Source organism: Hibiscus syriacus, unplaced genomic scaffold (genome assembly GCF_006381635.1).
Source record: "Hibiscus syriacus cultivar Baekdansim isolate YM2019G1 unplaced genomic scaffold, ASM638163v2 tig00110258_pilon, whole genome shotgun sequence".
Classification (NCBI taxonomy): domain Eukaryota; kingdom Viridiplantae; phylum Streptophyta; class Magnoliopsida; order Malvales; family Malvaceae; genus Hibiscus; species Hibiscus syriacus.
Window position 1 is genome coordinate 1,010,812 of NW_024062649.1, and position 26,585 is coordinate 1,037,396.

A 26,585-nucleotide genomic window follows, 5' to 3' on the forward strand; every position below is an offset into this window, starting at 1 on the left:
TTTGTATTTCAACAGTTTTAACATCAATAGATGTGGTTAATCCACTCAAGAATCATCTTTCGAAGATATACTTAGGAAGATCAGTTACATGAGAGAAGGGCAAGTTACAACGGGTTGGGTCTTGTAGACTGTAACTGATATGAATCCCGGAACAAAAATTAATTTCAATGATCGACAGAATTGAAACAAAGCTAACTCAAGGCGATTTTTCTCATTGTCATTTCTCAACTTATTTTTTTCTCCTGATTTACGGCTTCTTCTCAACTTTATTTAATTTACTTTGTCTCATTTTTATTCTACTTCATCTCAACCACGCCTACTCCCCCTTCTTTATTTTTGTTTAATTTTTTACCCTACATTTGCATCAGAAATTTCAATTTCCATGTGGATCAACCCTCTTTACTATACTATTTTTTTTGAAGAGGATTATTTTATTTTATTTTGACGAGTAAAACGACGATCGTCAATGATTCAGTTTGAGTGGAAGCTCAGCACATTTCTGATGTAGATTAAATCCACAATTAGGAGTCCACAATGAGTAGAGAAGTATGTATAATTTGCTAATGGTTCCCAGCAGGCGAAGCACTTAGGAACATCTTCAAGTTGTTCATCATCTTTATTAGTGGAAGTCATTGGGGGTTCAAAAGGAACATTCTTAAGCTCTTTCAAATTACTTTTAGCAATATTAAATGTAAACAAAGCACATTTAATATGAAATCCCAAATGGCAAGAGGAGCAATGATAAACGAATTTCTCACATGTTTCGCCACAGAAATTGCAAGCAAACCTTGTGTATATAGACGGTGGATTTTGCAGGAGAACAAGAGGCTGTTGCTGATGGAAAGGGTGATTAAGCTCCGCAGGTGCCTGGGCGCATATCTTGTGGACGTAAAACCCACAGTCCTCCGCACAACGAAAACATGGAGCAGACACCTTCTCCCCACACCTTGAGCAGTCAGCTGCTACTCCACTTGGATAGCTCATCAGCTGCTCTTCGTTCAAGCGTACCAAAGGATGGTGGTGGCCATAATTGTTTGAATCCTCCATTTCTCCTTCCTATTTGTCTCTTTCCAAGTAACAGAAGAGTAAAATGAAACCCAAAACCCAGAAACAAAGCAGGACAGCTTAATGGGGGCGTTTGAGGAACGTTCCAGGGCCAAGAAATGAACATGGAAGGATGAGGTTCCTCGTTATAAGGAACCTCCTAACTACAGCTCTTGCAACTGTCAATAATTAACCAATAACTAAACACTCAAGAGTTGTTTTCACCGGCTTTGATGCATCATCCTCTATTTTTCTAATATATAGTCTAATCTACAATTCTTTAATAATAAGGGTAAACTATATTAGATACCACCGAACTTCAGGTGATGTATTGTTTATACTACAGAACTTTCAATTTTGCCAAGTATAGAGCTGAACTTTAATTTTTGTTTCAATTATACCATTAAACTGTAAAATCGTTAATGATATGATAACGTGGCTGACGGCTGCCGATGTGATTAACGATTGTCGATGTAGACACCTCACTAAAACGACATCGTTTTGACTCGCATGTTACCGATTTAACGGGCCAACATTATAATTGAAACGGAAATCAAAATTAAATGCTATAATTGACAAAATTAAAAATTTAATAATATAAATAATACATCGTCTAAAATTTATTGGTATCTGATATAATTTACCCTAATAATTATCATGTTAACTTCGAGTGCATGGATAGCCGTAGCTGGTAATAGATTACAATCTCTATATTTTATTTTAAATTTTCAACATTATCTCACCAGCTCCCATAATAGAAAGTGTAAACTTTAAGAAAATATAAATGACGACATTTGTTATACCTCCGCCAAACATCCTCTACTTATTGTGGCGACTTCTCAAAATCTTCAAAAAGTCCTTTTATAATTAAGATCCCGAAGGTTATAACGTATAAATAATCATAATGATCTTAGGACTATCATCATACTTTAAGTATTTTTGTTTTTTTTTTCATTCTATCATTTGTCAAGAAATCTACGGTACCATTGTAATTATGGATGGAATAAGGGAACAGTCGAAGCAGTCGTCAGTCTGAAAATTTTAAATTATTATATATTGTAGATATTTTCTTTGTATTTCTATTTTCGCCTCTTAGAATTGTATAAACATGTTCCTTTATAATTTTGAAAGTACATCCATAATATAAAATTATACGTCTCTTATTATAATGTCGAGGCGCATAGACAAGATGGAGACTCCCCTGCCTCACAATACTATCAAAATTGATAAAAAAAAAATTAATACATCCATGGCCTCAAATTAAAATTTTGGGTAAACTACGTATTTAGTATCTAAATTATCAATTTTGATCTATTTTAATGCCTAAATTTTTCAAAATCATGTCTAACATTTATTTTTTGTTTCATTTAGTACCCCACCGTTAAAACCTTAACGTGTTTAATTAGTACATAAACTATCAATTTGGGTCCGTTTTAATACCTAAGCTTTCAACTTTTTTCAAAACTTAACGTTAAATTTTGAACGAGGTACCAAAATGAAACAAAAATTAAACTTAAGTATGATTTTGAAAAAATTGAAAATTTAGGTACTAAAACAGATCAAAACTGATAGTTTAGATATTAAACACAAAATTTACCCTAAAAGTTTTAACCCATGATAAAACTACTTGCTAATTCGATTCCACTTCACCCTGTTTCAACAAGCATGTCCAAAGCTAACTTTAAAGCAACATCATTAGGATACTCTCAAAGTCTAATGAATTTCGTAATTAATCATAGTAAAAAAATCATTTATAAAGTATGTTATTCATACGCAATAGAAACACATTATTTAAAGACAAATTCTTATTATAACTCAAATATAAAGAAGATCGTATCCTTTTCAAATAAGAAATAATCGATGTAGTGAACTTTTAAGCAACATCAATAGTATACCTCAGTAGTTAAAGGGAGTATTGATCTTCCTAGAGTTTTTGGATTCGAGTAGCTGCGTCTGCAAGGTGTGTGCGTTGTCAATGGCTAAGAAAGAACATGAACATATATTACCTTGTAATCAACCCGCACTACTACAAAAAAAACTACCAATTGAGTGAAATCAGCCCTTCAAATTTGGAAAAGAAACAACAAAATAGAACAAGGTCTGAAAGATGGTTCACACTTCTATGACATATATATCCAACGCCAAATACATAATGAGCTGTTAAATGGAACTTAAAATGTAGGAAAAACCAAATTACAATGACAAATATAGCCAGCCAGCCATTACAAGTAACAAGGATAGAATCAAACTCTAATTTTCCGGTCTTGAGTTTTCCAACAAAAGATTGGACCGTTTTCAAATATGAGTAGCTCTGAGCTGCTACATACCAAAACCACGCCAGTTTTGTAGATAACGAGGTGCTACACAATCCCAATGGACAATATAGTTGCATCCGGACTTCGTGCATTCAAGAGCCAAATCTTCACAAGGCCTATGACAGTTTTCACAATCAGGATAGTAGTAGCTCTTCTTGACGAAGGTGAGTGGGTGTGAGTGATCACTTTCTTCATAGATGCTCCCTAGTTTTATGAATGGATATCGATCAAGAACACAACGGACATGAGCACAAGTATCACATATTTCACAACGATAAAACGAACGATTTGGATCTCGACTTTTTTCACAAATGTCGCAATAATGACTTTCTGAATAACTATTATCGTCGTGAATAGTGAGTTTGAGACGATCTTTATCACATTTGTGACGAACTGTGATTGGGAGAGAAAAACATTTATGGTGTAGCACGAAATTGCAATCCTTACAGAGAATTGCCCCGTATGTAGTTCCACCACAAGCATTGCACCTCGCTTCGTAATTTTGGTAGTAAAGGAGGGGATGTTCATGATGCAGACATGTTCGAGCACTTGGAGTGAGTGCAATCACGCATCGGAGACATGTTTTCCTCTTACATCCATCACATTCATAGGCAAAGGCATTAGACACTTGGCCACATTTTTTACACCGATAACATTTATCTGAGATGAGGACGAGATCTTGCGGACATTTATGAAACCAAAACTGCTTCTTCTTCGGTAACTCGGCACAAGTTTTATGAAGAAAAAATTGGCACTGTGAACAAGAGTAAAATGGATCCGATATCGGTAACATACACCCATCGCAACTGTTTTCACACCCTCCAACAAAAGAACTTAGTAGGAGATTATGAATATGCTTGAAATGTTGAATTTCTGTAGCTTCTCCAGCATCGTTCCTCTCCAAAACACAAGTGATTGAGCTTTCATATGATATCTCATTTGCATCTTCACGTGAAATTATAAAATATGAACTTGCTTTCTTCGTCACACAACGAACATGGAATGTAATATTGCAATTTGAGCAACAGTAACTCCCGTGCTCTGGACTGACAGCGTCATGACAAATAATGCAGTCTGAGCTTCCAAAATCATCTGGAAGGAAATAGTTGTGAAAGATTGCATGATCATGCCACTTGCTCTTGATGATGCTTGGCAATGAGGTACACTTTTTGTGGACTATAATGTTGCATTCACAACATATATAGGCAGAGTAAGTTCCTTCTGTACCACATGCATCACAGATGAATGGTGCTCGTCTTGGGAATAAACTGAATGGGTGTTCATGACGCTCATCTTTGATAACAGGAACAAGATCTGATGACAAACATTCAATATGAACAACAAACTCACAAGATGAACAACCATAAACAAATCCAACTCCTCTTCGTTGGGTTTCTTGGCATATCTTGCAAGCGAGCCGATCGCTATTAAATTGTAAAAGAAGCGGATGTTTACGATGGCACACATGATTTTTTTGAAGAGGAAGCTCAACACATTTCTTGTGTAAATTAAATCCGCAATCAGCAGAGAAGTGTGTATAATTTGCTAATGGTTCCCAACACCCAAAGCACTTTTTAACATCTTCGAGTTGTTCATCATCTTTTTTGGTGGGACTCACTGGAGGTTCAAGGGGAATATGCTCAAGCTCTTTCAAATTATTTTCAGCAATATTAAATGTAAGCAAACCACATTTAATATGAAATCCCAAATTGCAAGAGGAGCAATGAAAAACGAATTTCTCACATGTTTCGCCACAGAAATCGCAAGTGTAATAATCGTACATAGATTGTGGATTTTCCATAAGAACAAGAGGGTGATTATGATGGAAAGGGTGATTGAGCTCCGAAGGTGCTTCAGCGCATACCTTGTGAAGGTAAAACCCACAGTCCTCGGCACAGACAAAACATGGAGCAGACACCTTCTCCCCACACCTGGAGCACTCAGCTACAACTCCACTTTGATTGGTGATCATCCGATCTTCATTCAACAACACAAGTGGATGTTGATGCCCATAATTCTTTGAATCCTCCATTTCTCCTTCTTCCCTTTGTTTTTCCCCAGAAAAATAAAGCAAAAGCTTGATTTTGTAAGAAAAGTTTCAATGGAATAACAGAATCACAAGTGAAGAAACGTAATGGTTCAGGAACTGAGAGAGCATTTGTGGTTTAGAGGGAGACTCAATTATTGTAAACAGAGGTCGACAGGTCAATGCTTCAGTCTTATCTTTTTCTCTTTGTAAGGCTCTGCTCTGCTCTGCTCTGCTCTGCTCTGCTCTTCTCCACACATTATTTAATTTTCTTACTCAGTTTCTTTCATCCCATCATCGTAGGGTCCAGACTTGGTCGCTATAATTATATCTATTTTATCATTCAGCATTGTAGTAACTTTTAAAAAGAGTAAGGGATGTTTGTTTAGCTCGAAGCATTCAGACAGTTTGTTTCTTACTTTAAAATGATTTAGTGTTGACTGATTCAGTGCTGACTGATTCAGTAAAACAGTGCTGAATGATTCAGCACCGAAGTATATTCTGAATGATTCAGAGCCATTATCAAACAGCATGTCACATTCAGAGCTAATTCATACAGAGCTTTTGAATCATTCAATATTTGAATCATTTAGTGTTTAATCATTATGAAGTAAACAAACATCCCTTAAGCTATTTATTTTTGGGTAAAACACTCAAATAATTTCATATTATAAGATATTGTTTTGTTTAGCCTCTAATTATTAAAAAGTTATAAAATGATATTTTGATTATAAAATATTATTTTGTTGAGTCTCTCGACTATTAAAAGTTATAAAATGATCACCTAATTATTCATATGTTTCGAACTCGTCTTTTTCGTTAAAAAATTGGCAGTCATATTAGTTGAACGTTAACATGTTAACTTAAATATGATAGTGTTTTGAAATTTTAAGATCAGATTTTATCATATCTCGATCAATAGGTTAACGTCCAACTTAGACTATTGTTAATTTTTTAACGGAAAATGATAAGTTTAGAACATATGAATAGTCATGTAATCATTTTATAACTTTTAATAGTAGGAAGACTAAAAAAAGCAACGTCATATAGTTGGATTAGTTGGTAACTTTTAATAGTTTAGAAATTCAACAAAACATCACCATATAATTGAGAGACTGCTTGTGTATTTTACCCTTATTTTTGCTATAAAATTTTTTGAATATAAATAAATTTGTGGCGATTTTCTCGATAAATCACCCTTAACTTTTTTTCTCTGTCAGACACCGTTTAGACTTTATTTTTTGATCTAACACCTTTTGCGGTAAGGCGCGCCCCCTGAAGCGCGCTTTACGCTGATCTGGCGCCACATGGGGTAAGGGGCGCCCCCTGCAGCGGGCCTGATGCTGACATGGATACACGCTGACTAAAGCGCAGCCCCTGGGGAGCGACTTATGCCACGTATGGGGTATAGTGCGGTGCAGAGCCCGCGTCTTTGCTTTAATTCTGACACGCGTCAAAAAGATGCGGTGCAGGGCCGCGCTTTTCCTTTAATTTCATACCGTTCACACCCTTTTCCCATCCCTATAAATACCTCTATTTTCAATCATTTTCATCACACCAAATCTTCTCAAATCCTCTCAACTTCTCTCAACTTCTCTCAACTTAAGGTATATTTTATTATATTTAATACTTTATTAGTATTTTATTTAATTATTTAATTATTTTAATATTTTATTTATTTATTATTTTTTTACAGTTATAAAATGGACGGCGGTCTTCTTCGCTTGGATGGAAATCATATATCGAGTCATTATGTTGATACGGTAACATTTTTACATTTTAATTTAATTTAAATTATAAGTAATAATTTATTTATTTAATGCATTATTATTAGTTTATAAATTAATTTTTTTTAATTATTAATATTTTAAGAGAGCGACCGTATATTAAATTTTTTTATTAGGAACCTTAAGTTAGCGATACCTACCCGTGTCTGACCGTATTTAGTCGAGGCTAGATTCGGTCACATAGGTAGATATGAAGGTCATTGTAAGATAGAACCAGACCTTATTTCTGCATTAGTGGAGCGGTGGAGGCCGGAGACCCACACATTTCATCTTTCGTGCGGAGAGTGTACGATTACGCTTGAGGATGTTTCTATGCACTTGGAGCTTCCGATGGATGGAGATATGATATCAGCGATGGCGCACAGTTCCTGGACTTCTTTGTGCCGGGATTATCTAGGAGGTGTCTCGCAAAATTTTAACGGCGGTCGAATACCGTTAAATCGGTTAGATGCAAATTTTTGGGAGTTGAGTGAGGACGCCTCTGATGATGAAGTTAAAATGTATGCATGGGCATGCATACTGCAGCTGATTGGAGGGTTGCTGATGCCGGACAAATCGCGCAACCAAGTTCACTGTATGTGGTTGTGACATCTTGGCGACTTTCATATGGTCGGATCACTGAGTTGGGGCTCGGCAGTTTTGGCTTTCCTGTATAGGGAGATGTGTCGAGCGACTGACTACAGGAAAAAATCTATCGGCGGATGTCTCCTTCTCCTGCAGTCTTGGGCATGGTATCGATTGTCATTTTTATGTCCCGTTGTGAAGAACTCATTCATATTTCCGCTACTATTGAGGTAATTTTAAAACTGAATTTGTATATTAATATTTTATACAATGTATAATAAAAAATACAATTTGTTGTAAGTAATAATTCATTGAGGATAAATACAATTTGTTGTAAGTAATAAATCATTGAGGATAAATACAATTTATTTTTACTTCTATTTTCTTTTACCATTATCAAGCTTTAAAATGATAAATACAATTTGTTGTAAGTAATAAATCATTGAGGATGTTTAGACCAGTGGTTGGGGCGTTGTTAATCTATCCATTTTGTCCAGGTTCAATTCCACCCAAAAGCAATTTCATCATTTTTTGATTGGATAGAAAAATTATTTAATTAAATAAATTTAAATTAATAAAAAAATCCTTCAGTCATGTATTGACACGTCACTAACAACATGTTTCATGCTCTTGTACTGACACATGTTAGATCTAGATTGAATGGTTAATTTAATTTAATTTATGACCAACTTGAGTGAATATATAAATATTTAGGACTAAATATAAAAATATACCAATTTTTTAATTGTCACGTCAGTATTTCCGTCTAATATTAACGGCTAGTGTTCTATTGAACAAATTAAATAGTTAAGTGGTGTGATTGACAAAATTGAAAGATCAATGGCAAAAGTAAAAGGACTAAATAGTTAAGTGATCAACCGAGTAGTTTACTCTTTTTTAATAAAATAGCTCAACTTTTTTTTCTCGACAAAATTAAATTTATTAAAATCGAATCGAATTATTTTAAATTATATATTTAATTAAAACCCTCTCTAATCTTAAATGAAAAGAAGAGTACGTACAATTTGGTAGTAAAACAAACAACACAGACCAACGAACCTTACAAACAAAACATACCACGCTCCAACAAGAAGCGACCATCACAACAACAAAACCCATAACGAAAAATATATTTTAATTAACGTAAATCAGATCTCAGGTTAACAATATGAGTCATAAACAACGCACATGGGGTACTTCATTAAAATACTTCCTATCAATTAATAATAATAACATTAATGGCAGAACTCATCAAATGGTTAGTTCATTAAAATATTTCTGGTATTTTTTTGTGATCGAACTAAAGACCTCAAAAAATAATATCAATTCTTTTATTATCGAAGTCGCTTGATTCATACATCGTATAATTAATTTATTAAATTAATTATAAATTTGTTACATTAAATTAATATTAAATGATAGAGTAATTAAATATAAAAATAAATGGTGTGTTGGATCCTTGTTATAGATCTATGCAACTCTCTTTTAAATAAAACTACGTAGTACTATTATACAATTTAAATTTTTTAAATGACCCCATGTGATACGTAAGTATCAATGATTTATACAGCTCGATGACACTCTTTAATTAATGAAATTACTTGATGAGTTGTACTATTAATGTTGTAATTATTAACTGACAAGAAATATTTTAATGAAGTACCGTGTTCCTTGTTTATGACCCATATTATTAAATTGAGATCTGATTTATTAAAATATTTAAAAAAACATAGGAAAGTAAAGTTGGAAGGGTAAACATATGGGTAATCAACAAGTCACATGGGTTGACTTCATTGGTAATCACATATCACATGGCGTCAATTAATAATAATATTGTTAAAAATGGAGCAGTGCAAATCATCGGTAATTACAAATCACATGGCGTCATTAAAGGCTAATTGGAACTTAAATGTCGGAAAACAAATTACAACCAAATCAATGTCGTACAATGGTAAAACTAAAGTTTTAGATCTCTACTTCCTTTACACGTATCTAAAAAACAATTTGTTAGATGATTGTTATTATCATGATGAGGGAGTGAAAGAAGACAAAATTGCTAATGGTTCAAAACACCCAAAACACTTGGCAACATCTTCAAGTTGTTCATCATCTTTCTTAGGGGGAATCATTGGAGGTTCAAGCGCAAAAAGCTCAAGCTCCTTCAAATAATTTTCAGCAATATTAAATGTATAAAAAGCACATCTAAAATGGAGGTTCAAATTGCAAGAGAAGTGATAAACGAATCCCAAACATGATCTACCACAGAAATCGCAGCATGTATGATCAGATGGTGGGTTTTGCAGAAGAACAAGAGGATGATCGCCATGGAAAGGGTGATTAAGCTTTAAAGGTGCGTCGGCACATACCTTGTGGAGGTAAAACCCACAGTATTGGGCACAGCTAAAACATGAAGCCGTGACCCTCTCCTCTCGAGCAGTAGGCTGATACTCCACCTTGATTGATGATGAGCTGCTCTTCATTCGATAGTAGAAGCAGTGGATGCTGATGGCCATAATTCTTAGACTCCTCCATTTCTCCTTCCTCTCTGTCTCTTCCCCCAAACAGTTAAACACTAAGATCGAAATAAATAAATAAAGCAACAGCTTGAATTTTGGGAACAAAGTTTCAATGGAAAAAACAAGTGAAGAAAGGTGATGGTTCAGTTACCGAGTCTGAGAGAGCATCTGATATCTAAAGGAAGGCACGTTTCATGGGGTGAGTATAAGATGCAGCGTTTTAATTTAAAATTAACTTGGGGTAAACTATGTATTTACTAATTAAATTATCAATTTTGATCTGTTTTAATACCTAAACTTTCAATTTTTTCAAAATTTAACGTTAAATTTTGAACTGATACTAAAATGAAACAAAAACTAAATTTTTGTTATGATTTTAAAAATATTAAAAATTTAAACACTAAAACAGACTAAAATTGATAATTTAGATACTAAACGTATAATTTACCCGTTGATTTATAACTTTCTTTTAACATTTTCTTAAGTCAATTAAAATATTACCAAACATATACTCCTTTCTTCCATCAAATCTGTTCGTTGACTATTTTGGTCAAATTTTTTAACTTGGACTTATTATTGTTTAAAATATATTATGATAAAAATTTGAAAAACACATATTTTAAAAACCATAAATCGAGTAGTTTTAAATATATATTTTATAAAATTTAGTTGTTTAAAATATTTAAAAATAATCATTATCAAAGTTTAAAAATGGTCAAAGTTTAAAAATTTTAACTTTTAAAAAGTCAATAAGTGACACAATATCAATTAGTGAGGCGGAGGGAATAATATTTTTCGTTTTGCAACCTAAAATATTATCAAACATATAACATTTTATATTGGTACAGGTAACATTTTAGGTTAACTTAAATTCTTATATGAGTTTTGTCTTCCCAAGTTGAATATATTTAACGACAAGTATCAAAACTTTGACTCTAAGTTTTGATTCTTACCAAACCAACCTAAAATGTTAAAGTATTAGTAACATTCTAAGTTGGAAATGATAAGTATCGAATCTTGGATAATAAGTTTTGATACTTATCAATCCAAATTAAAATGCTATATATATTGGTAACATTTTAGGTTGAAAATGGTAAGTATGGGAACTCAAAAAAAATTCAATACTTATTGTGAAATATACTCCGCCTAAAATGTTATATACACTTTCGGTTGCAATCTAAAATGTTACACGTACATATAACATTTTAGTTTGATGTTGCTAATATTTTAGGATTCAACTTAATTTCTCACATGAGTTTGATCTTATCAGGTTGAATATATTTCAAGACTAGTATCAAACTTTGATTTTGAGTTCCGATACTTACCAAGTCAACATAAAAATAATATATATATATCGATAACATTTTAGGTTAAAAATGAATTTTTCACTACTGATTTAGATGCGTTTAGTTTATTTTTTGTGCAATGACTTGTTTATTGGAATTGGCAATAAAAGGGCACATTCTGCAAACTTTTTTATTTTCTAGTCACGGCTAGAGAAATGGGCACGACACTGAGCACGACGCGGAGCTAACATGACAGTTTCTAGAAGACGTAGGAAGATTCTAGAAGTAGCTCAGTTAGCACAATCTGATGAAATATCTTAGGAAATTCAGTTTCTAAATTTGAAGTTAAAAACATTTGAATTACCACTTAGATTATTTTAGATTCTGTTTTGTTTTTTAAGGTAATTTGAAGCCTATAAATACCCTTCACGGGTAAGGCTTAGTCTATCTATCTATCATCATCTTTTGTCTTGAATTTTTACTTTGTTTAATTAAAGTTTCTTTTTCTTTTTCACTTTCTTTATTTTCAAAGTTTTATTATTTTGTAAAAATATGCTAAGTATAATCAATCATATCATGCTTAGCTAATTTCCTTTAAGTCGAGAGCTAGTAATGAATCAATTCCATGTGTAAGAATTGAACAACACTTAATTCCCTTTAGGATATATTCTCGTTTTTCTGGTTTATTAGTTTGGCAATTGGCCTTACTTACAAATTTTAAACACTTTCAATTCAAAAAGAGCTTGTTGGTCTGGATGTTGTTGAAATATATATTTGGGAGGAAGGATCGTCCTGTGGAAATTTGACTTCCTGTGAACACTCTTAGCGACGATCCGCGAAGGAAAAACGAGATCAAATTTGATTCTTCACGAGACAACATAATTCAAGTTGAGCCTTCGGTTTTTAAATCTGATTGTTTTATCGGCAATAGTTGTGGTTAATCCACTCAGGAATCATCTTTCGAAGATAGACTTAAGAAGATCGATTACATGAGAGAAGGACAAGTTACAATGGGTTGAATCTTGTAGATTGTAACAGACACGAATCCCGGAGCAAAAATCAATTTCAATGATCAACAGAATTAAAATAAAGCTAGCTCAAGGCGATTTTTCTCATTGTCATTTTTCAACTTATTTTTTTCTCTCCTGATTTACTGCTTCTTCTCAACTTTATTTAATTTACTTTGTCTCCTTTTTATTCTACTTCATCTCAACCACGCCTACTCTTTCTTCTTTATTTTTGTTTAATTTTTTACGGCTTCCTAGATTAAAATCATCCTACATTTGCATCAGAAATTTCAATTTCCATGTGGATCAATCCTCTTTACTATATTATTTAATTTTTTTTGAAGAGGATTATTTTATTTTATTTTATTTTGACGAGTAAAACGATAATTGTGAATGATTTAGTTTGAGTGGAAACTCAGCACATTTCTTATGTAGATTAAATCCACAATGAGGAGTCCACAATGAGCAGAGAAGTATGTATAATTTGCTAATGGTTCCCAGCAGGCGATGCACTTAGGAACATCTTCAAGTTGTTCATCATCTTTATTAGTTGAAGTCATTGGGGGTTCAAAGGGAACATTCTTAAGCTCTTTCAAATTATTTTTAGCAATATTAAATGTAAACAAATCACATTTAATATGAAATCCCAAATGGCAAGAGGAGCAATGATAAACGAACTTCTCACATGTTTCGCCACAGAAATTGCAAGCAAACCTTGTGTATATAGACGGTGGATTTTGCAGGAGAACAAGAGGCTGTTGCTGATGGAAAGGGTGATTAAGCTCCGCAGGTGCCTGGGCGCATATCTTGTGGACGTAAAACCCACAGTCCTCCGTACAACGAAAACATGGAGCAGACACCTTCTCCCCACACCTTGAGCAGTCAGCTGCTACTCCACTTGGATAGCTCATCAGCTGCTCTTCGTTCAAGCGTACCAAAGGATGGTGGTGGCCATAATTGTTTGAATCCTCCATTTCTCCTTCCTCTTTGTCTCTTTCCAAGTAACAGAAGAGTAAAATGAAACCCAAAACCCAGAAACAAAGCAGGACAGCTTAATGGGGGCGTTTGAGGAACGTTCCAGGGCCAAGAAATGAACAAGGAAATGAACATGGAAGGATGAGGTTCCTCGGTTATAAGGAATCCTCCTAACTACAGCTCTTGCAACTGGCAATAATTAACCAAAAACTAAACACTCATGAGTTGTTTTCACCAGCTTTGATGCATCATCCTCTATTTTTTTAATATATAGTCTACAATTCTTTAATAATTAGGGTAAACTATATTAGATACTACTGAACTTCAGGTGATGTATTGTTTATACTACAGAACTTTCAATTTTGTCAAGTATAACGTTGAACTTTAATTTTTGTTTCAATTATACCATTAAACTGTTAAATCGTTAATAGTATGATAACGTGACTGACGGCTGTCGATGTGATTAACGATTGTTGATGTAGACACCTCACTAAAATGACATCGTTTGACTCACATGTTACCGATTTAACGGGTCAGCATTATAATTGAAACGAAAATTAAAGTTAAATGCTATAATTGATAAAATTAAAATTTTAATAGTATAAATGATACATCGTCTAAAATTTATTGGTATCTAATGTAATTTACCCTAATAACTATCATGTTAACTTCGAGTGCATGGGTAGCCGGAGCTGGTAATAGATTACAATCTCTATATTTTATTTTAAATTTTCAACATTATCTCACCAGCTCCCATAATAGAAAGTGTAAACTTCAAGAAAATATAAATGACGATATTTGTTATACCTCTGCTAAACATCCTTTACTTATTGTTGCGACTTCTCAAAATCTTCAAAAAGTCCTTTTATAATTAAGATCCCGAAGGTTCTAACGTATAAATAATCATAATGACCTTAGGTCTACCATCATAATTTAACTATTTCTGTTTTTTTTTTCATTCTATCATTTGTCAAGTCCCACTGAGGGCAATTCATAACGGAGGTCTTCCATAGAAGCTGCCTCCAACCTAGCGTTGGGGCAGCCTACTATCCTACCTCCCCCTTACCCCATTACATATGGGAATAGGGTCAGCTAATTTTCTTTGTCAAGAAATCTACGGTACCATTGTAATTACGGATGGACTGAGGTAACAGTCGAAGCAGTCGTCGGTCTGAAAATTTTAAATTATTATATATTTTATATTTTTTTTTGCATTTCTATTTTCGCATCTTAGAATTTTATAAATTTGTTCCCTTAAAATTTTGGATGTACATCCATAGCATAAAATTATGTCTCTTATTATAATGTCGAGGGGCATAGACAAGACGGAGACTCCCCTGCCTCGCAATACTATCAAAATTGATAAAAAAAAAAATTCAATACATGCATGGGCTCAAATTAAAATTTTGGATAAACTACGTATTTAGTATCTAAATTATCAATTTTGATATATTTTAATGCCTAATTTTTTAATTTTTTTCAAAACCACGTCTAACATTTATTTTTTGTTTCATTTAGTATCCCATCTTTAAAAATTTAACGTATTTAACTAGTACCTAAAATATCAATTTGGGTCCGTTTTAATATCTAAGCTTTCAACTTTTTCCAAAACTTAATGTTAAATTTTGAACGAGATACCAAAATGAAACAAAAAATAAACTTTAAGTATGATTTTGAAAAAATTGAAAATTTAGGTACTAAAACGGATTAAAACTGATAGTTTAGATACTAAACATGAAATTTACCCTAAAAATTTTAACCCATGATAAAACTACTTGCTAATTCGATTCCACTTCACCCTGTTTCAACAAGCATGTCCAAAGCTAACTTTAAATTAACATCATTAGAATACACTCAAAGTCTAATGAATTTGGTAATTAATCATAGTAAAACAAATCATTTATAAAGTATGTTATTCATACACAATAGAATTACATTATTTAAAGATAAATTCTTATTGAAACTCAAACATAAAGATCAATGTAGTGAACTTTTAAGCAACATCAATAGTATACCTCAGTAGTTAAAGGGAGTGTTGATCTTCCTAGAGTTTTTGGATTTGAGTAACTGCGTCTGCAGGGTGTGTACGTTGTCAATGACTAAGAAAATACCATGAACATATATTACCTTGTAATCAACTCGCACTACTACAAAAAAAAAAACTACCAATTGAGTGAAATCAGCCCTTGAAATTTGGAAAAGAAACAACAAAATAGAACAAGGTCTCAAAGATGGTTCACACTTCTATGACATATATATCCAACGCCAAATACATAATGAGCTGTTGAATGGAACTTAAAATGTAGGAATAACCAAATTACAATGACAAATATAGCCAGCCAGCCATTACAAGTAACAAGGATAGAATCAAACTCTATTTTTCCAGTCTTGAGTTTTCCTACAAAAGAAGGGGCCGTTTTCAAATATGACTAGCTATGAACTGCTACATATCAAAACCCCACCATCTTCGTAGATCATGAGGTGCTACACAATCCCAATGGACAATATAGTTGCATCCGGACTTCGTGCATTCAAGAGCCAAATCTTCACAAGGCCTATGACAGTCATCACAATCAGGATAGTAGTAGCTCTTCTTGACGAAGGTGAGTGGGTGTGAGTGGTCACTTTCTTCATAGATGCTCCCTAGTTTTATGAATGGATATAGATCAAGAACACAACGGACATGAGCACAAGTATCACATATTTCACAACGATAAAACGAACGATTTGGATCTCGACTTTTTTCACAAATGTCGCAATAATGACTTTCTGAATAACTATTATCGTCATGAATAGTGAGTTTGAGAAGATCTTTATCACATTTGTGACGAACTGTGATTGGGAGAGAAAAACAATCATGGTGTAGCACGAAATTGCAATCCTTACAACGAAATGCCCCGTATGTAGTTTCACCACAAGCATTGCACCTCGCTTCGTAATCTTGGTAGTAAAGGAGGGGATGTTCATGATGCGGACATGTTCGAGCACTTGGAGTGAGTGCAATCACGCATCGGAGACATGTTTTCCTCTTACATCCATCACATTCATAGGCAAAGGCATTAGACACATGGAAACATTTTTGACATAGATAACATTTATCTGAGATGAGGACGAGATCTTGCGGACATTTATGAAACCAAAACTGCTTCTTCTTCGGTAACTCGGCACAAGTTTTATGAAGAAAAAATTGGCACTGTGAACAAGAGTAAAATGGATCCGATATCGATAACATACACCCATCGCAACTGTTTTCACACCCTCCAACAAAAGAACTTAATAGGAGATTATGCATATGCTTGAAATGTTGTATTTCTGTAGCTTCTCCAGCATCGTTCCTCTCCAAAACACAAGTGATTGAGCTTTCATATGATATCTCATCTGCATCTTCACGTGAAATTATAACATATGAACTTGCTTCCTTCGTCACACAACGAACATGGAATGCAATATTGCAGTCTAAGCAACAGTAACTCCCGTGCTCTGGACTGACAGCGTTATGACAAATAACACAGCCTGAGCTTCCAAAATCAGCTGGAAGGAAATAGTTGTGAAATATTGCATGATCATGCCACTTGCTCTTGATGATGCTTGGCAATGAGGTACACTTTTTATGGACTATAATGTCGCATTCACAACATATATAGGCAGAGTAAGTTCCTTCTGTACCACATGCATCACATATGAATGGTGCTCGTCTTCGGAATAAACTGAATGGGTGTTCATGACGCTCATCTTTGATAACAGGAACAAGATCTGATGACAAACATTCAATATGAACAACAAACTTACAAGATGAACAACCATAAACAAATCCTCTTCGACGGGTTTCTTCGCATATCTTGCAAGCGAGCCGATCGCTATTAAATTGTAAAAGAAGCGGATGTTTATGATGGCACATATGATTTTTTTGAAGAGAAAGCTCAACACATCTCTTGTGTAAATTAAATCCGCAATCAGCAGAGAAGTTTGTGTAATTTGCTAATGGTTCCCAACACCCAAAGCACTTTTTAACATCTTCGAGTTGTTCATCATCTTTTTTAGTGGGAATCACTGGAGGTTGAAGAGCAACATGCTCAAGCTCTTTCAAATGATTTTCAGCAATATCAAATGTAAACAAAGCACATTTGATATGGAAGTCCAAACCACAAGAGCAATGATAAACGAACTTCTCAATGTATTCATCACAGAAATCGCAAATAACACCCATTCCGGATGGATAAGGTGACTTTTCCATAAGAACAAGAGGGTGATTATGATGGAAAGGGTGATTGAGCTCCAAAGGTGCGTCGGCACATACCTTGTGAAGGTAAAACGGACAGTCCTCGGCACAGCCAAAACATGGAGCAGACACCTTCTCCCCACACCTGGAGCACTTGGCTACAACTCCACTTTGATTGGTGATCTGCCGATCTTCATTCAACAACACAAGTGGATGTTGATGCCTATATGAATCCTCCATTTCTCCTTCTTTCCTTTGTTTTCCCCCGGATAAATAAAGCAAAAGCTTGATTTTGTAAGAAAAGTTTCAATGGAATAACAGAATCACAAGTGAAGAAACGTAATGGTTCAGAAACTGAGAGAGCATTTGAGGTTTAGAGGGAGACTCAATTATTGTAAACAGCGGTCGACAGGTCAATGCTTCAGTCTCATCTTTTTTTCTTTGTAAGGCTCTGCTCTGCTCCACACATTATTTAATTTTCTTACTCAGTTACTTTCATCCCATTATCGTGGGGTCCAGACTTGGTCGCTATAATTATATCTGTTTTATCATTCAGCATTGTAGAAACTTTTAAAGATAGTAAGCTATTTATTTGTGGGTAAAACACAATATTTTTAAAATCAGACCGGACATTGAATCGATGAAGGTACTGGTTCAATTGAATTAAATCACGGTTGAACCGGATTTTATATAAAATAATATTTTTTTAATTTTACATAATATTCAAAGCAATATTAATATATATGTAACATTTTTTTAAGTTTACGATATTAAAAGGTATAAAAATATCACAAGTCATAACATATATAAATTAAAAACCATAAAATCAAGTGAAACAAAATGATTCAAATCAACTACAACATAATATTTAATGTAAAACATATTAAATAATAAATATAATTATATAACTATAATCAAAAAAATAAAATTGGGGCTTAAAAAAACCATAACAAATGATGTCATTTGGTTTAATTTAAAAAAAAACAATCACACATGGCTAAGAAATATAGAAGAGCATCCTAAAAGTTTCAAGAGTAAAAATATGATAACAAAACAATCCCACATGGCTAAGTAACATAGAAGAGCATCTCAACTTACTTCTATAAATAATAAAGGTAATTTGACATTCAAAATCATTGAGCCTTTTGGTGAGCACAGAGCGAACTATTCTTTCGCTTCAATTGAGCTCAAATTTTAGGCTTCAATTGAACTTTTAATTTTTTTTTTGAGTTTGAGCATTTTCGAGTTCAAGTTTTAATATTATATTTTGAGTTTGAGTTGAACTTGATAATTTTTAGCTCGTGAGTTTTTTAGTCGAGTTGAGCTTACTTTTAAAGTTTTTGAGTTCGAGTCGAGCTAAGCAATACTCGAATTTGACTTAGCTTGTTGAACAAATGACGTCGTTTGATTTAATTTTTTTTTAAAAAAAAGTGAACCGGCGGTTCAAACTGGTTTTGTCGGTTTTTAGCCTGTTCACCCCGGTTTTACCGATTTTCAGCCGGTTCATTGTCAGTCCGGTTTTGATAACCAAACACGTCAATGATTTTCAATTTTATTGTCTAATCATTAAAAGTTATAAAATAATTTTATTTTATTGAATCTTTCTATTATTAAAAATTACAAAATGATCACATAATTATTTATATGTGTTTTAAATTCGTCTTTTTCCGTTAAAAAAATGACAGTCGTATGAGTTGAACGTTAACATGTTAACTTATATATGATATTGTTTTGAGATTCTAGGATCATATTTTATTATATTTCAGTTAATAGGTTAACGTTCAACTCAGCATGTGGTCAATTTTTTAGCAAAAAATGATGAATTTAGAACATATGAATAGTCATGTGATCATTTTATAACTTTTAATTGTCGGAAGACTCAACAAAACAACGTCATATAATTGGATTAGTTGATAACTTTTAAAAGTTCAAAAATTCAACAAAATATCACTGTATAATTTAAAGACCGTTTGTATACTTTACTTTAATTTTGCTATAAAAATTGTTGAATATAAATAACTTCATAATATTAATGATAAATTACTTATTTATGTTTCTTTATTGTTCGTGCAATCCTTTTATATAGGGATGGACATGGGTCGGGTTAAGTCGGATTTTTAGTCCACCCGATCCAACCCGATAACAATGATTCCTCTACCCGAAATTTGACCCGACCCGCATAATATATACCCTCCACCCGACCCGACCCGACATGACTTTTTGAAATAAAATCCGAACTCGACATGACTCAAAGTAATAAAAAAAATTAATTTTTATTCAATAAAAATAGTGATTTAATTGAAAAAATAATATATAGAGGGATATTGTAATTATTTCTAAATATATAATATAAAATTATATATTTTCCAGGTCAGATCGGTATTATATTTTTCACCATAAACCTGAATCCGACCTAAATATCACCTTAAAAAAACCCTACCCAATCCCAATTGAATCAGGTCGAATTCGACTCCTATGTCCATCCCTACTTTTATATGTCCTGGTCAAGATAGTTTTTTTTTCTAAAATCAAAAGGTGACAGCGACTAATAGTACTATCAATTTAGACCTAATAACAACTTTATAAAAGAACCAAATTTTGTAAAAGGATTAAATTCCAAATTCTAGAAAAGGAGAGGGATTAAAACAAAATTAGACCAAAGTGATGTATTAAGTTAAATCTGCATATCCAACGATAAGACAAACGGCGTTTTTATCAAAAAAAAAAATACCTAAAGAATTAATAATTATATGTCAGACACTCATTAATTAAATTTTATTATTTTAAATTTTGTGAAGATTTAATCTCTCCTTTCTTAATTTAATAAAAAATTCATTTGACACGTGACAACATCTGATTTATTGATATTAATTTATTAAAAAATAATTATTTATTTAATTAATTTTTTAAAAAAAATTATTGACATGACATCACATATGGACATGCAACGTTAGCATTTAGTTTACGTGGATCTGCTACGCCATCATCTACTATGATATAGACATACCACGTCAGTATCTCCCTCAATATATTCTTGATGAGTCAACTTCAGGCGTTAACCGTCAGTTGACTAACGGTTTTCATTCAACGATTGTGCTTTTTAACCCAAAATGAAACGTGAGGGTCAAATGTTAAAAAAAAATAATAGAGACAAAATTACATATATAATCAAATATTAGGGGTATTTATTTGTATTAGGACATTAAACAATGGGGAAGCATAGCCTTACAGAAAAAAGATAAGAGAGCTCTATCAACCTCACATGCACTGTCTCTCAATCACTTCAGATAATGAAGGAACGATAAGAAAGATAATAATAAATAGATACAATATAAATTAATATTGTTTCTTTAAAATTTTATGTGAACGAATAAATTTTATATTTTTATAAATATGATATTTTAATATATAATTTATATTAATAACAGTGCTAAAATATTTTAATTATCATATATATATATTTATTTTTTTAAATGACCTCAATAATTAATGTTGAGTTCCACCACTACTTATGACACTGAATGAAACGATACGAAAGATAGCAATAAATAGATACAATTATAGCCACAAAACCTGGACCCATCGTTGTTGAAATAAATGAATCTGGTGAAGAAAATTAACATCTATGAAGAAAACAAACCCAATCACCTTTGTCAAGAAGAGCTATTATTATTACGACTACTATTATTATGAAAGGTGGCGGTGCAACTACATTTTCTAGGGCAAACTATGTATTTAGTTATCTAACTATCACTTTGTTCTGATTTGGTCACCCAATTTTTTTTTTCTCAAAATCACCACTAACGTTACGTTTCAGCTTCATTTTAATTACCATTGATAAAAACTAACGGTGATGCTGATGTGTCACCATAAGGTAATGTCACATCATCATTGAAAAATAAAAAAATGCATAAACTACAACCATGATAACTTAACTATGGGTAGATTTTATTTTGACCACTTAACTATTTAAATGTTGCCTATCAAACAACATGTCGTTAATATTTGACGGAGAAGCTGAGATGATAGTTTAAAATTGGTATAATTACACATTTGATCCTCATTACTTACATTTAGTCTTTAATTGATTGAATGTATAAAAAATTATGACCAAGTATATAATTATATCAACTTTTTATTGGTCAATTCTTCCGTCAAATATTGATAGTATTTAAATAGTTATGTGATATTATTAGTAAAAGGAAAAGATCGAGATTATTACTACGACGACGAAAGTGGTACAAAATATTTGTGCAATTATATATTCTAGCAATAAATAGATATAATTATGGTCACCAACTTCAGACTTTATATGATAGGTTTTGAGATTTTAGGATCAGATTTTATCATATCTCAGTCAATAGGTTAACGTTTAACTCAGATCACGGTCAAATTTTTAATGAAAATGACGAATTTATAACATATGAACAGTCATGTGATCATTTTATAACTTTTAATAGTCACGAGACTCAAAAAACAACGTCATATAGTTGGATTAGTTGGTAACTTTTAATAGTTCAGAAATTCAACAAAACATCACTATATAATTGAGAGACTCAAACAAAGCATTGCAACACAAATACATAATCAAAAGCTAATTGAAACACAAATGTAAGGGGGGAAAACAAATTACAATAACGAATGTAGCTAGCATTATAAGCAACAAGGACCACACCCTGTTTTCCAGTCTTCAGTTTTCTTGTAAGAGGGCTAGTTTTAAGGTATGATTACCTCTGAATGACGCCCACCACTACCTCCGTCGAATAACGGGTGCGACACAATCCCAGTGGACGATATAGTTGCACCCGGATTTTGTGCATTCTAGAGCCAAATCTTCACAACGCTCACCACATTCATAACAATCAGGGTAGTAATAAATCTTCTTGACAAAGGTGACTGGGCCTGGATGATCCTTTCCTTCATATCGAGTTTGATGAATGGATATTTTTCAAGAACACAATCGACATGAGCTGAAGTATTGCAGGTTGCACAATGATAAAACCAAAGTCTCGGATTTCTACTTCCTTCACAAATATCGCAAAAATGACTTTCTGAAAAATTGTTACCATCATGATGAGTGAGTGAAAGAAGGTGTCCATCACATTTGTGCTCACGGTAATAGGAAGTGAAAAACATTTATGATCTAAAGAAAACTCGCATTCCTTGCAACGGAACAACCCTTCTATATCACCATCACCACAAGCAATGCATTGCCCTTTATAGTTGATATAAAAACGAATGGGATGCTTATGTCCTAGACATGTTCGAGCACCCGGTGCAAGTGCAATAACACATTGAAGGCATGTGTAGACATCACATTCTTCACACTTATAGGCAAAAGCATTAGACCAACGATCACATTTTGCACATGGAAAAACTTTGCCTGAAGTGAGGAGTAATGGTCTTTGACCACGATGATGCCAACCATGATTTACCTTCGGTAATTTGGCACAAATCTTATGAAGGAAAAAATCACACTGTAAACAGTAGTAAAATGAAGCCGAGGTCGGTAACAAGCATCCATCACAACATTTACTCTCACACTCACTTACTTTGTCACTTAACATTAAGCGGTGATTATGCTTGAAATGTTATATTACTATGGCTTCCCCAGCATCATCCCATTGAAAGACATCAGTAATGGAATTAACAAGTATATCAAGAGATTCCTCGTCTTCATTTTCTACTATAGAATATGAGTCTTCATCTTTCATTGCACAATTCACATGGAATATCACATTGCATTTTGAACAAGAATAGCTACCATGCTCTGCACTGACCTCTTCATGGCATATTATGCAATCAAAAGTTCTAAAATCTTTTTTCGTAAAGGAAATACGTGTGAAAAAGACTATGGTCATGCCTTTTGCTTCTGATGATATGGGGCAATGAGATGCACTTTTTGTGGACTACAATGCCGCATGTACCACATGCATATGCAACATGATTTCCCTCAGTGCCACAAGCATTACGAACGAATCGAACTCGTCTCCATAACAAGGTAAATGGGTGTTGATGACTTTTATCTTCAACAATGGGTGATGTACACTCAATGTGAATAGCAAACTTACAAGGTGAACAACCATAAACAAATCCTGGATATCTCCTTCTATTTTCTCGACATATCATGCAAGAGAGATGATCGCTACTAAATTGTAAAAGAAGCGGATGTTTGCGATGACCTATATGATCCAAATCTTCACAATGCTCACCACATTCATCACAATCAGGGTAGTAATAAATCTTCTTGAGAAAGGTGACTGGGCCTGGATGATCCTTTCCTTCATATCGAGTTTGATGAATGGATATTTTTCAAGAACACAATCGACATGAGCTGAAGTACTGCAGGTTGCACAATGATAAAACCAAAGTCTCGGATTTCTACTTCCTTCACAAATATCGCAAAAATGACTTTCTGAATAATTGTTACCATCATGATGAGTGAGTGAAAGAAGGTGTCCATCACATTTGTGCTCACGGTAATAGGAAGTGAAAAACATTTATGATCTAAAGAAAACTCGCAGTGGAAAAAACATTTGTGCTCACATTTGTTACCATCATTCGACAGTAGAAGCAGTAGAAAAAACAAAGTTTCAATGGAAAAAACAAGTGAAGAAAGGTGATGGTTCAGTTACTGAGTCTGAGAGAGCATCTGAGATCTAAAGGAAGGCTCGTTTCATGGGGTGAGTATAACATGCAGCGTTTTAATTTAAAATTAACTTAGGGTAAACTACATATTTATTACTTAAATCATCAATTTTGATCCGCTTTATACATAAACTTTCAATTTTTTTAAAACTTAACGTTAAATTTTGAAAGAGTACTAAAATGAAATAAAAACTAAACTTTAGATATGATTTTAAAAATATAAAAAATTTAAACACTAAAACAGACCAAAGTTAATAATATAGATACTAAATGCGTAATTTACCCGTTGATTTATAACTTTTTTTACATTTTCTCTAAAATGTTATCTAAATTTTTAAATTGATTCTAAATTAATATTAAAAGTATTTTAAGTCAATTAAAATATTACCAAACATATACTCCTTTTTTTCATCAAATCTGTTTGTTGACTTTTTTTAGTCAACTTTTTAACTTTGAGTTATTATTGTTTAAAATCTATTATCGATACAAATTTGAAAAACATATATTTTAAAAACCATAAATCGAGTAGTTTTTAAATATATATTTTATAAAATTTAATTTTTTAAAATATTTAAAATAATCATTGTCAAAGTTTAAAAATTTTGACTTTTAAAAAGTCAATAAGTAACACAATGTCAATTAGTGAGACGGAGGGAATAATATTTTTCAGTTTGCAACCTGAAATATTATCAAACATATAACACTTTAGATTGGTACTGGTAATGTTTCAGGTTTCAACTTAAATTCTTATATGAGTCTTTTGTCTTTCCAAGTTGAATATATTTCACGACAAGTATCAAAACTTTGACTCTGAGTTTCGATTCTTACCAAACCAACCTAAAATGTTACAGTATTGGTAACATTTTAAGTTGGAAATGATAAGTATTGAATCTTGGATAATAAGTTTTGATACTTATCAATCCAAACTAAAATGCTATATATTGGTAATATTTTAGGTTGAAAATGGTAAGTATCGAAACTCAAAAAAATTCAATACTTCTTCTGAAATATACTTAGCCTAAAATGTTATATACACTTTCGGTTGCAATTTAAAATGTTACACGTACATATAACATTTTAGTTTGATGTTGCTAATATTTCAGGTTTCAACTTAATTTCTCACATGAGTTTGATCTTATCAGGTTGAATATATTTCACGACTAGTATCAAAGTTTAATTTTGAGTTCCGATACTAGTCAACATAAAAATAATATATATATATATATATATATATATATATATATATATATATATATATATATATATATATATCGATAACATTTTAGGTTAAAAATGATAAATATCGTGCCTTTTAATACTTACGAATTCAACCTAAAATTTTACATGTCGAAATTTAAAGAAAAATTTCGAAACATGCCGTGAAATATATTCAATTTAAAATATTATATGTTTGGGCTCCCTTTCGGCTTAGTGTTCTTGAATAGTCTTTGGACTAAGAGTGGGCTTCAAGCCTACTCCAAAAGGCCAACGACCCAATAGGATCCATTTTCATTCATTGGTATATGATCCATGTGCACGAACCATGCGATTTCAGTGGTTCGAGCACTGTAAATGTTACTATGAACATTCATTGTCAAATGTTTGAGTGTATTTGAATATATATTATCTTATATTTACTCTAGATGTAATAAAAAATATGATCACGTGGTTAAAATTGATAAAATTACTATATAAGTCCCTATCTTATAATACAAAGTGTATTTGATCTCTATATTTCTCAAGGGAGCATTTAGGTATAAGTATGACCATTTTACCTGAATTGGACTGGTTTCGAATCGATCTTATACAATCGAGTTTTTTTAATTTTGATTTTTTTTAATTTGAGTTTGGATCAGATCAGATTTTATAAATGATGAAGTTAGATCGAATCAACTTTGCGTTTAAGATGAAAAATATCGAACTGAATTCGAGATAATAGTATAATTTCCCTTTTATCAATTGCAAGAAAAATGAAAAATCCAACAGCCATGGATTACAAGAGCCACAATCACACTGCTTTTAAAACAACACAATCAATTACAAAAGTAAAATGGAGAATTCAATTGTGGCTTCAATGAAGAACTAATGCTAGTGCTTGCCAGTAAAAGCTCCTTTATAGTGGCAGAACATAAGCAGGGTTAGTGGTGCCATGGCCCCTTAAAATTTGAAAAATTATAGTTTAGATACTTTAAATTTTC

The 26,585-nt window shown here is 32.7% G+C and overlaps 3 protein-coding genes across 4 annotated transcripts; all 3 read right to left on the minus strand.

Annotated features, from left to right (window-relative positions):
- Positions 1–471: 471 nt before the first annotated feature.
- Positions 472–1,047, minus strand: LOC120115189. Its single transcript, XM_039135955.1, has one exon. The coding sequence runs from the start codon at positions 1,045–1,047 to the stop codon at positions 472–474; it is 576 nt and encodes a 191-aa protein (XP_038991886.1).
- A 2,105-nt stretch (positions 1,048–3,152) lies between these two features.
- Positions 3,153–5,602, minus strand: LOC120115132. The gene has a single exon (XM_039135896.1). It carries the CDS (start codon positions 5,389–5,391, stop codon positions 3,364–3,366), a length of 2,028 nt encoding a protein of 675 aa, XP_038991827.1. The 5' UTR covers positions 5,392–5,602; the 3' UTR covers positions 3,153–3,363.
- On the minus strand, positions 3,153–21,548 carry LOC120115133. 2 transcript variants are annotated; one of them, XM_039135897.1, is made up of 2 exons: positions 15,981–18,190; positions 3,153–3,380 (listed from the first exon to the last, which is right to left on the minus strand). In XM_039135897.1, exons 1-2 carry the CDS (start codon positions 17,977–17,979, stop codon positions 3,364–3,366), a joined length of 2,016 nt encoding a protein of 671 aa, XP_038991828.1. In that variant the 5' UTR covers positions 17,980–18,190; the 3' UTR covers positions 3,153–3,363. The 2 variants fall into 2 exon arrangements, with proteins under 2 accessions (XP_038991828.1, XP_038991829.1); XM_039135898.1 differs by lacking the exon at positions 3,153–3,380 and adding an exon at positions 21,545–21,548 and having other exon boundaries at positions 15,783–17,892.
- Positions 21,549–26,585: the final 5,037 nt, after the last annotated feature.

Bases quoted from the DNA above. Each gene is read 5' to 3' on its own strand.
- LOC120115132 (XM_039135896.1), bottom strand. From the start codon at position 5,391: ATGGAGGATTCAAAGAATTATGGGCATCAACATCCACTTGTGTTGTTG.
- LOC120115189 (XM_039135955.1), bottom strand. From the start codon at position 1,047: ATGGAGGATTCAAACAATTATGGCCACCACCATCCTTTGGTACGCTTG.
- LOC120115133 (XM_039135897.1), bottom strand. From the start codon at position 17,979: ATGGAGGATTCATATAGGCATCAACATCCACTTGTGTTGTTGAATGAA.